The sequence below is a fragment of the Mixophyes fleayi genome, chromosome 12 (assembly GCF_038048845.1).
Source record: "Mixophyes fleayi isolate aMixFle1 chromosome 12, aMixFle1.hap1, whole genome shotgun sequence".
Taxonomy (NCBI): Eukaryota; Metazoa; Chordata; class Amphibia; order Anura; family Limnodynastidae; genus Mixophyes; species Mixophyes fleayi.
The window spans coordinates 6,719,926-6,732,375 of NC_134413.1; the positions used below are offsets into that span (position 1 = coordinate 6,719,926).

Here is a 12,450-nt window from a genome sequence, read left to right on the forward strand (position 1 = left end):
ATGTACTGACACTGGGGGGAAGAGAAGTATTAGAACACAAGGACATGTACTGACACTGGGGGGAAGAGAAGTATTAGAACACGAGGACATGTACTGACACTGGGAGGAAGAGAAGTATTAGAACACAAGGACATGTACTGACACTGGGGGAAGAGAAGTATTAGAACACGAGGACATGTACTGACACTGGGGGAAGAGAAGTATTAGAACACGAGGACATGTACTGACACTGGGGGAAGAGAAGTATTAGAACACGAGGACATGTACTGACACTGGGGGAAGTAGGTTCAGAGAAAATGTGAGGAAAAACTACTTCACAGAAAGGGTAGTGGATAAGTGGAATAGCTCCCGTCAGAGGTGGTAGAGGCTAATAGAGTAGAGCAAATTAAACATGCTTGGGATAGACATAAGGATATCCTTACAAAGAACTAAGGATCAAATAGGGTTGGAGGTTACCACAGGTTATAAAATGGGCAGACTAGATGGGCCAAGCGGTTCTTATCTGCAGTCAAATTATATGTTTCTGTTTAAGAACAATTATTTGAAACTGCATTTTTTTACCATACATTCTGCTGATTTTGTAACAACAGAAAGAGCTTCCAGGCTGATGTCTTTGTGTGGTGGGACCAGGGACTGCATCTGAACAAGGTTCTATTGACCTAGACATGTGGTATTAGGTGCTGGGCATCAAAGAGGAGAGGGGGGGGATACAAAAATAAACAGTTCTGTCTGACAGTATAAATATATAACAAAATAGTTTTACAGTTTTCTCCCCCCCTTGTTTTTTTTTTCTTCGCGCTATTAATGATTTCTGATACCGGGCTACCATGGAAACCACAGTCACATGACACATGAAGCAGAGAGGCTTTGGAACTCCCCTCTGATCTCTGTGCACTGTGACCTCCTCCTTATTCCCCCTCTGCCATCACATGACCTGCTGAGAGCTGTGAGCCTCTGTCTGTGCAGCAGACTGACTGTGCCCGGCAGCCATTTGTTTGCCAATGGGAGAGATTTTGAAAAGGAGATAATGATTTGTAGAAAGACAGCGAAGAAAAATGATAACATCACATTTTTAAATAAATTAGTCCTTGAAATGACAATTTGATTTTTATTCTCCCATTTATGTCAATTTGCTTAGGGGTGTGGCACCATCTTTTTATAATCAAGAAAAAATGACAGACGCATGCTTAAAAAGTCCTTGACTTGTTGTTTAAGGAAAGAAAATCTTCTTTGTGGGATTTCTGCTTTATGGTGTAAAATACCTTTAAATCCCCCACCGCACAGATGTCACCAAACAGAGGAACGGAGAACGTGTCTCACTGTCACTTATCTTTCCTCTACAATTTTCCCAGCTTACTTAGCGAGGGTTAAAAGTCTGCCCCTAGGCGGAATGAATTTATAGGCCGGTCACAGGACGTACGTACATAGTCGCTCTTGCTAGACTTTACCGCTATAAACAAACATACAGAAGAATCAGATCTCCGTTGGTTTCCAAGCCCCCAAATCGCCCGCAGCAATTTTACACATTGAATAAAATCATGCAGGGTTCAGACTTTAGGAAAACAAGATAGAGGAAGATTAATTATAGAAGATTTCAGCTACCGAGCTGCTCGGGACTAACATGAGGTGAGATCTGTAATGTCCAGAAGGAAAAATCTATTGCTCACTGGGGACCAAAACACAGGAAAACATGAAAGGTACGAAAGAAAGAGGAAGCTGGATGTGTGATTACCCCGGAGACCCCCCGGCTCTACAAGATGGGATACTGTCACCGGCTTCCAACGCTACAAAGCACAGAGAGCGCTCAGGCAAATATGTATCTATGTCAGCGATACATAGTATTCATGTGATATACTGTATATATTATATACTGTCTGTATGTATAGTGAATTATACTAAATTAAGATAGATAGATAGATAGATATGAGATATAAGATATGAGATATAAGATAGATAGATAGATATGAGATATAAGATAGATAGATAGATAGATAGATAGATAGATATGAGATATAAGATAGATAGATAGATAGATAGATATGAGATATAAGATAGATAGATATGAGATAGAAGATAGATAGATAGATATGAGATATAAGATAGATAGATAGACAGATAAGAGATAGATAGACCGATAGATATGAGATAGAAGATAGATAGATAAAAATGAGATAGACAGATTGATATGAGATATATAGATATTAGATAGACATATAGATAGAACATAGGTAGATAGATAGATAGATAGATAGATAGATAGATAGATAGATAGATAGATAGATATATGATAAATAGATAGACAAATAGATAGATAGATATGAGATATATAGATAGAACATATATATAGATAGATATGAGATATATAGATATTAGATAGACATATAGATAGAACATAGGTAGATAGATAGATAGATAGATAGATAGATAGATAGATAGATAGATATGTGATAGATAGGATATATAGATATTAGATAGACATATAGATAGAACATAGATATACATGGATTAGATAGATAGATATGAGATAGATAGATAGATAGAACATAGATAGATAGAACATAGATAGATATGAGATATATAGATAGATAGAACATATTATATAGATAGATATGAGATATATAGATATTAGATAGATAGACATATAGATAGAACATTGGTAGATAGATGGATAGATAGATGGATAGATAGATATGTGATAGATAGGATATATAGATATTAGATAGACATATAGATAGAACATAGATATACATGGGTTAGATAGATAGATAGATATGAGATAGATAGATGGATAGAACATAGATAGATAGATAGATATGAGATATATAGATAGATAGAACATATTATATAGATAGATATGAGATATATAGATATTAGATAGACATATAGATAGAACATTGGTAGATAGATGGATATATAGATATTAGATAGATAGACATATAGATAGAACATTGGTAGATAGATGGATAGATAGATGGATAGATAGATAGATATGAGATATATAGATATTAGATAGACATATAGATAGAACATTGGTAGATAGATGGATAGATAGATATGTGATAGATAGATAGATAGATATGTGATAGATAGATAGATAGATATGTGATAGATAGGATATATAGATATAAGATAGATAGATAGATAGAACATAGATAGACATGGAATAGATAGATAGATAGATATGAGATAGATAGATAGATAGAACATAGATACATAGAACATAGATAGATATGAGATATATAGATAGATAGAACATATTATATAGATAGATATGAGATATATAGATATTAGATAGATAGACATATAGATAGAACATTGGTAGATAGACATATAGATAGATAGATATGTGATAGATAGGATATATAGATATGTGATAGATAGATAGATAGAACATAGATAGAGATGGAATAGATAAATGGGGGGATGTTAGGAAGTCATGGATTAGAACTGGCCCAGTTTGGGGTATTACTGCAGTGGACTCACCTTCAGTTTGTGTTCATGCTCCTTGTTGACCCGGGCTAGTAGCTGGACCTTCCGTCTGTTTAGGGCATCAATGAGGGCGTCACACTGGGCGACCAGACAGGCCTCAAACTCCACACTGTTCTCCTGCATTACACATGTGCTGGTGAGTGTGGTGATTACACATCACACAACAAGAGCTGACTGCGGAACACAATCATCTCTAAACAATATCTACTCAGTGACACAAACATATAATTAGTGATTTACAACAAAGATACATAGTGAACGTTTTACAAGTCTGCCTATAGGTATCACCCAGTGGGACCTGGATGATAAAAGGGCCCCAGTTCACCACTACCTGCGTCTGCGCTCAGCGCTGCGTCGCTTCACAATTCTGCAATCCCATCCTTACTGTGCTCAGCCTATGTTACCCCCCTTCTGTTACCCCTCTCCAGGCCCAAGTGGATACATGCAACTCTAGCAGAGCGAATTCACAGTTTATGCGACGCAAATGGCTGTTTATTCAACACAGCACCAGGCCCTGAGTCTCAAACCAGACGGTCCCCCCCCTCCCACAATACCAACCATTAAAAATAGCCTTAATATAAGGGTCTCTTCATGCGCCGGTTGAATGTGGGTCTCTACCTCTTATCTACCAAATTTTAATGAGAATATAAACATTTATTGATGACACACATGCGGTTAGCCCAATAAAACCCTTGGGATAGTAATATATCTTATTAATAATATTAATAATAAAATATCAGCCCAAAATACTTTTCCCCCATTGATTAATACAATAATAATTGCTTTTGAATCAAACAAAAAATGATTTACACAATGAGATCCTCCTATCTTGGATAATTCCGCCTGGCTTGACTATTGGAAATTCCACCACCAACTGATGCGAGCATTATAAGTAACACTCGTTATAAGTAACACTCGTTATAAGTAACACTCAATTTTCTCTACCGTGAATCATTCACATGGTTATCTTACAAGAAGTTAAATACTGCTCAGTGTAAGTAAATAGAATGGGGTTTATTTGCAAACAGGGAAAAATGTGGGTTCAGCCAACCCAAATACACATATCTTACCGTTGCAGGCATATAAAGGTGCAGAGAGTCATTTCTAATTTCTGCAATTTTTTGGGACTGAGTTTTACTTAAGATATTCCACCCATAGCTGAAATTTTAATTTTGGGTGGAATTCTCCTTTAAAATACTGCAATTTTAACCCTCATTTATGCATTACTGTATATAATGGATAATAGCAAGGTGCCGACTTCACTTGAATTATCCCAATTTTTACATCTTCAGTGCTCAATAAAAGCAGCTACCGAGTCACAGTCACCACTGCCACCATTTCTGCAAAATCCCGTATTGTATAAGGAATAAGTGGACGTCACCCTACTTCACGGGCACGGAAACACGCACACGGGTGTTAATCCTACATTGCCTGTGCGATTGAGTGGCTGCCAAAACAGCCCTTACGATCCTCATAGCATAAAGCATAATTGGCAACTTTCTTAATCTTGGGTCATTAAGCACCACCTCCCCCCTTCCTGTGACAAGCACCTCAATTTTCATCCTAACACAATGAGGAGGGGGCGATGCGACGCGTTTCGCATTGTTATCTCTGAAAAGAGCAATAGATTATTTATGCAAAACAAATAAACTGACAAATGGGTTTCATACTCAAACATGTCAGGAATGATCTGTTATTAAATAACAAATGTCAAATAACAAAGCAACCGCTCTGCATATAAATATTTTATGTTTATTTATTTTTTGGTCTCAAATATTTGTAAAATTACCAGGTTGCTTTTAATTACAGTGTTTCAAAATGTGACATAATGAATTTTGTTATTATAGATGATATTCACATGTTTTAGACAAGGTCAGAATCAGACATAAAAGCAATTCCTCTGCGTCTAGAAATTGTGGGTCAGGATATGTAAATGAGATGCAAATATTATGTTACACTAACACTGGGTCACCAAATGTACAATGCACTAAAATTACCAGGAAAGGAGAAAAATGACAAGAGAAAAAGTATTAAAAACTACTGAAAGGCATAAAATAAGTCAGTGGAACAGGAAAAGAAGAATGGAAAGTAAACAAAAAGTAACCCACAAAAAGCTAAACACAAACATACATTAAATAAGTTGCTATTTATGTCCTGAGATGAACCTGTAACACCGACCACTGACGCGCTTATAATTCATGGTGTAAATGTAAAAGAAAAAAAATATCATTACAAATTTAATTTTGTGAAAAAAATATCATTACAAAGTGTGTATTGACCTTTTGCTTTGAGTCTTTGTCAGCTGACAACTGTACCTGGATTTGCTGGACCATGTTTCTGAGCTGGACGAGGAACTCTTTGGCTTCCTTGGCCCTGTCTGACAATCCGTTCAGGGCTTGGGAAAGTTGACTCTGAAAATACAAAATAACGACAGATAGTCAGAGGGTCGGTCATCGGAGGATCAGTCATCGGAGGGTCAGTCATCAGAGGGTCGGTCATCGGAGGGTCGGTCATCGGAGGGTCGGTCATCGGAGGGTCGGTCATCGGAGGGTCGGTCATCGGAGGGTCGGTCATCGGAGGATCAGTCATCAGAGGGTCGGTCATCAGAGGGTCGGTCATCGGAGGGTCGGTCATCGGAGGGTCGGTCATCGGAGGGTCGGTCATCGGAGGGTCAGTCATAGGAGGGTCAGTCATAGGAGGGTCAGTCATCGGAGGGTCAGTCATCGGAGGGTCAGTCATCGGAGGGTCAGTCATAGGAGGGTCGGTCATCGGAGGGTCGGTCATCGGAGGGTCGGTCATCGGAGGGTCAGTCATAGGAGGGTCAGTCATAGGAGGGTCAGTCATCGGAGGGTCAGTCATCGGAGGGTCAGTCATCGGAGGGTCAGTCATCGGAGGGTCAGTCATCGGAGGGTCGGTCATCGGAGGGTCGGTCATCGGAGGGTCAGTCATAGGAGGGTCAGTCATAGGAGGGTCAGTCATCGGAGGGTCAGTCATCGGAGGGTCAGTCATAGGAGGGTCAGTCATCGGAGGGTCGGTCATCGGAGGGTCGGTCATCGGAGGATCAGTCATAGGAGGGTCAGTCATAGGAGGGTCAGTCATCGGAGGGTCGGTCATCGGAGGGTCGGTCATCAGAGGGTCGGTCATCGGAGGGTCAGTCATCGGAGGATCAGTCATAGGAGGGTCGGTCATCGGAGGGTCGGTCATCGGAGGATCAGTCATCGGAGGATCAGTCATCGGAGGATCAGTCATCGGAGGATCAGTCATCGGAGGGTCGGTCATCGGAGGGTCGGTCATCAGAGGGTCGGTCATCGGAGGGTCGGTCATCGGAGGGTCGGTCATCGGAGGGTCGGTCATCGGAGGGTCGGTCATCGGAGGGTCGGTCATCGGAGGGTCAGTCATCGGAGGGTCAGTCATCGGAGGGTCAGTCATCGGAGGTTCGGTCATCGGAGGGTCAGTCATAGGAGGGTCAGTCATCGGAGGGTCAGTCATCGGAGGGTCGGTCATCGGAGGGTCGGTCATCGGAGGGTCAGTCATCGGAGGGTCAGTCATCGGAGGATCAGTCATCGGAGGGTCAGTCATCGGAGGGTCGGTCATCGGAGGATCAGTCATCGGAGGGTCGGTCATCGGAGGGTCGGTCATCGGAGGGTCAGTCATCGGAGGGTCAGTCATCGGAGGATCAGTCATCGGAGGGTCGGTCACCGGAGGGTCAGTCATCGGAGGGTCAGTCATCGGAGGGTCAGTCATCGGAGGGTCAGTCATCGGAGGGTCAGTCATCGGAGGGTCGGTCATCGGAGGATCAGTCACAGGAGGGTCAGTCATCAAAATGCTATTTATGTTATATCAGGGTCTACGCTACATTCTTTACTTCCTGTCTGCACCATCCCGTCCTGATATAATAGAGATGTCAACCCCAAAGTAACTAGGCAGGACTTTGCTGCAAGCTGAAATCACCCAACACAACCCAACTTGTCTTTTACTGAAGGCCTGAGGGAGTGACACTTTTCTTCTTCAGATTCATAACTATTTTTTAACCAAAAGCTCCGTAACATTAACCTTTCTCCATATACAAACCATAGTGTAGCAACATGACCTTAAACAGCCTCTCTGTCCCCGGGACCCCCAACACTTGTAGGATACTCCCCAATGGAGCACCCTGTAGAATTGTGGTTCAGAGTGGGTCTGACATCACAGTGTGTTCTGGATGCTGATTGGGCAAGCGCATATGGCTCAACCAGTCGGATTACTCAACACATTCAATGCAGATCAAAACTAGTCTCTGGGAGCAGTGAGCAACCTGCAAATTGGGGGGGAATCCCGAGGAAATGACCCCTGCAATTTACCAGATGCACACAGGGAAGCCTTGTTAAAGAAAAATACTGCAGTTCTCCTTTAAATATCAGAATAGGGAAAGAATTATAAAATCTGCTTTTGCACTTTATGCAAATTGCCCGTTCTATAGCATAGAACTCATTTGCGCATTGTACCGAGCCAACGAACGACACAATTATTATAGGGGAAAGAACAAATAGATAATGACGCCGCTGTCTGTCTTGGGAACAAAGATAATGAATACATCGAGATCTACACATCACAATATTTACCCACTGACGTACATTGTTTTTCTCTTCCCTCGAGGTTACGCTCCAAGTTTAACGCTCCAACTCCCAGAGGTGAGAATAATAATACGTAGATAACTCTTAGACATAAGAGGGGGGGTCCCGGATTGTTTTGTAGTCATGTTACTTTGATGAATGTACTAAGCCGTCAGACAGATCTCAGATGTATTAACCTCTGTGCCCTTATTAATTCAAGATTAATTAACATAAAGTGGTGGTTTGATGTGCAGTGATTTCAATCCCTTGTTGGGATTAAAATACTTAATTACGCTGGTGAGAAACTGACACTGTCTTTTTAAGATTTTTATTTGTTAAAGGAAAACGATCTGCAAGATTGAATCCCTACCTATCAGAACAATGGTTCCTTATAGCCTGTTCTACTTCAAGGGCCGCATAGGCGGCGCCCCAGCCTGTAACAGGGCCGCACGTTACCCGTAATCTCCGTAATAAGGTAAAACAATACATTTAATCAAAGAAAAAGACCCCTATCTGTAATAACATATCAGTGGGTGTTTTATACAAGTGTTACACCTTACAACAAAGGAATGTGACAACGGAGGAATGAACTGGGGGCCACAGGTGGAGGTTCGGAGGGCCACCTGTTGCCCATCACTGGTATATAATGTATTAACAGCATCTGCATTGTCTGAACATATAATAAATACACTGCGGTTCATCAATAAATGAAAGTCCGCGGCCTGGAATGCGAACTGACTTTTATAGAATTATGGCAGCCTGCAGCGAGTAATTTTTGAATGAATTTCTCTATACGCAGAGCTGTTTTTGAACGCCAGGCAAGAAAGTACGGATTCCACTTCCTCTGGCTTCTCTGTAATGGACCCTGACTGAATAACTGCATTCAGTAACATGAAAGCCTTCGCATCTACAAAAGACATTATCATCAAGCCATTGTTAAATTAAACACTATGCATAATATATGCGGCCTGGAGCTTATTGCTCACCAGGAGCCGTTAAAGACAGCTATTCCTGAGTATTTTATTTTCAGATTTAATAAAGTATACTCCTCAAATGATTATCCCTCCCTGCTCTCAAATCCCTCTTCTGTCAAATACCTCCGGCCGCTTCCGACTCAATCTCACGATCCGCTACCCGTCCGCTGTCTGACCACCGTCCTTTATAGTAACTGTTTTATTAAGATAACTTCAATTTATGTGTGTGGGCAACCTGACAGAAAGGGTCCCTCTTACTTGCCAAACTGGTAACCTATAACGAAGCTGGAGATTGATGAAGTTCCGTTATAGAACACTGGTTTATTAATGTTGAGCAAAAATGTGATTACTTGATTAATTATGGGCCAAGCTGACGTCTGTGCCAACAGGCTGGGCATCAGGACGTAGCTCTAACCGTGAAGAAGCCGCTTTATCTAATACCGGGCTGACTTCAGCTGTAGTATTCACATACCTCCCAACATCTGGGTATACGGCATCGGCACAGCGGGTGTGGCCCTGGCACGATACGGATGTATGTGCCCCCATGGGCGTGGTCACATACCAGGGGCGTGCCTAGGCTGTCCCATACTCTCCTCCCCTCCAAACAGATCCACCGTGCTGCGCAGCCGAATCAGAATAATAGATATACCTCCTAAATTTTCCTAAGCTGTATGGTGGGACTGAGCCCAGGGGCAAACACAGGATTTGTAGAGGGAGGGTTTCCACACCACGGTACCAGTGGGCGTGACCAGCATGCATGGGGGCGTGGCTATAATTTTAGACAGTGCTTGGCTGCTCTCCAACTCTTCCTATCCCCATAATATACATGGGCAATGCTGCGTGCACTACTGTTAGGTGCACGCAGCTCTCCCTTTTCAAGCAGAGCCGTGTGAAGCGGGGGCAGGGTCCAGCCACCTCAATTATACAGTGCCCCAGGTTTGGAGGGGGGTTTCCAGGCACTAGGTAACCCCCCTCAGTTTGCCTATGCCTTTCAAGGTCAGCAAATCGGGATTGTTCTGCTGAAATTTGGACAGTTAGGGGGGGGGGGATGTCAACACCTCCTTTTCTACACAGCTATCTGTAGTACAGTTTCCAAACATGTCTTCAATTCTTTTTAAGAACAAAATATTCACTGAGCATTAAAATAAAATAATAAAAAACTAGTGACTTTGTTTTTATGACAGGTAAACGGAAAGCAGTAATAAATCTGTCCCTGATATTCTCATGTACCCCCTATATCTACTAGCGGGAAATAGAACATGCTGCCACTTATCCAGCAGCAAAGAGTTAATGAATGAATTAAAACAAAATAAAAAACTAAACTCAATTTTTTTTACCATCAGCAGCGCTAATCCTGCCCAAAATGACCTTCAAGACGGCAGGCAATTGGAATTAATATTGCATGGCCTCCCCGGGTTGCTCTAAATGTAATTAGTAATCTGCTGCAGAATCAGATGCCGGAGTGAAATGGAATTAGTCGGCCGGGGAGCGCTGCAGCTGCAAAATAAATCGGAGCACTTAAAAATTAATGACAAGCTGCGCGGCAAAGACGGTGCACGAGAAGTGGTGAGTGCAGTACGGCGGCGCCTCCGCCGTAGGTCAACTGGGGAGATTTATCCTACAGAATTATTGTACAAAGACCTTTATGTCATTTGTAAGTGGCAAAAGTGGTATGGGGAATGCACAGGGTTAATAAGTGGATGTGGTCAGATGTTAACACATCCATGACCATGGATAGAGAATCTGTGGAGGGTCGGTATAAAAAGAGAGGGTGGGCATCAATAAGTAGGCGTGTTTCTTCACTGTAGTGGGTGGGCCTTAATGATATCATTCGTGTCCCCGCCCACCGCGTAGGCAAATAATTGCCAGCTCTCTTAGGGGATAGGGGGGGGGGTCTCCCTTTAATTCAGGAGTCTCCCAGACTTTGCAGGAAGATAGACAAATACGGATATTTTATGTTTGTGAATAGACCAGTTAAACCAATAAAATATCTTTTTATTTTGTGCACACATATTTTGAGGGGCAGATAGGACTTTATTTTGTTATTGAAGTAAATTCTTTCTTTTATATATTTTAATAACCAGAAGGAAAGAAAAATGAAACAAAAATAGTTTTCAATGAGTCTCCGCCTAGATACTTTTACCTAATACCCAGATAAAAACTGCAGACCCTCCAACATGAGCCCTTGAACCTGGTACAGAATGCTTTAACTTTCCAATACCAGCATTGAAGGATTCAGTGTAACCTGCATCTAACAGCAAGGGATATGCCGGACACTATTAGAAGAAGGTTACACTGGATCTATAAATGCCAATAGATCTCTACATCTCCTTGTGTATGTGTACAGCATATCTCCCAACAGTCCCGTTTCTAGGGGACTGTCCCACTAACCTGACTGACAGGACTTCTGACCCAAACAAGTGCTGTATGCAAACCTGTCACTGGTGCACAAATCATTGCAGGGGTGTTTTTAGGGTAGAGTAGGAGGAGTGGGGATCCTACCTGTAATGGGTTATAGGGTAGGGAGCTAATTTGTGGTCTGAACCAATAAAAATGACAATACAGCCTATGAACTCACTAAGAGTATGAGACACCAAGGGATCAATTCAATTCTATGCAATAAACGAAACTTTTTGTTCGCGTGAAAATAGCGCACCTCTTGGCACCTCCAGTTCCACTTATCGTGCCCAAAATATCACCCAGTTGAATGCAAGTGCCTGCTGGCCGGATCTGGCACTAAAAGTGCAGGATTTGACATGCAGGAAACTTGGTGGCAAAACAAAAAGTGTTTTGTGCAACAGTGGCCAGCTGTTTTTGCCATTGTATTACAGAGAGAGACGAATTTCCCATTGTATTACAGAGAGAGAAGAATTTCCCATTGTATTACAGAGAGAAAAGAATTTCCCATTGGATTACAGAGAGAGAATAATTTCCCATTGGATTACAGAAGGGAAGAATTTCCCATTGGATTACAGAGAGAGAAGAATTTCCCATTGGATTACGACAACTGAAAAACAACTAAACACAATTGTATTTTATAACGATGTGAAGAACAATAGTTTGGGGAATGTTTTATTCAATTAAACTTTGTTTTAAAGTATGTGTCTGTCCATTTTATTTCTTGTGGCTCCGCTTCCAAAAGAGGTAACACCCCTGCGCTGACCAGACTAGGGCCAGTTTCCACAATTACAAAGGGACTGTCTAGCAGGGGTTGCGGTTTTTGCAGAGCTGGGGGAAATGATTTATTCTGATTTAGGTAGATTCAATCTAACAGCACCACGGCTTGTGTGGAGCACTGCCATCCGGCTCTGATTAAAGTGAATAGAGATCTGCAGCTCTGAAGCCGAAAATAAACTCAAGAAATTCAGAGACACGACCTTCAAGTTGATTTCCAT

At 41.8% G+C, this 12,450-nt stretch overlaps 1 protein-coding gene across 10 annotated transcripts in view; it reads right to left on the minus strand.

Annotated features, from left to right (window-relative positions):
- TRIM9 (tripartite motif containing 9) overlaps positions 1–12,450 on the minus strand; it is a 71,273-nt gene that overhangs the window by 36,998 nt on the left and 21,825 nt on the right. For 5 of the 10 annotated variants that reach the window (XM_075192822.1, XM_075192827.1, XM_075192826.1 and 2 more), the window contains exons 2-3: positions 5,769–5,900; positions 3,484–3,606 (exon numbers count right to left, since the gene is read on the minus strand). In XM_075192822.1, the coding sequence (XP_075048923.1) occupies positions 3,484–3,606; positions 5,769–5,900 (255 nt within the window). The remainder of the gene's footprint in view (positions 1–3,483; positions 3,607–5,768; positions 5,901–12,450) is intronic. The other 5 variants (XM_075192830.1, XM_075192825.1, XM_075192829.1 and 2 more) reach the window with 1 other exon arrangement.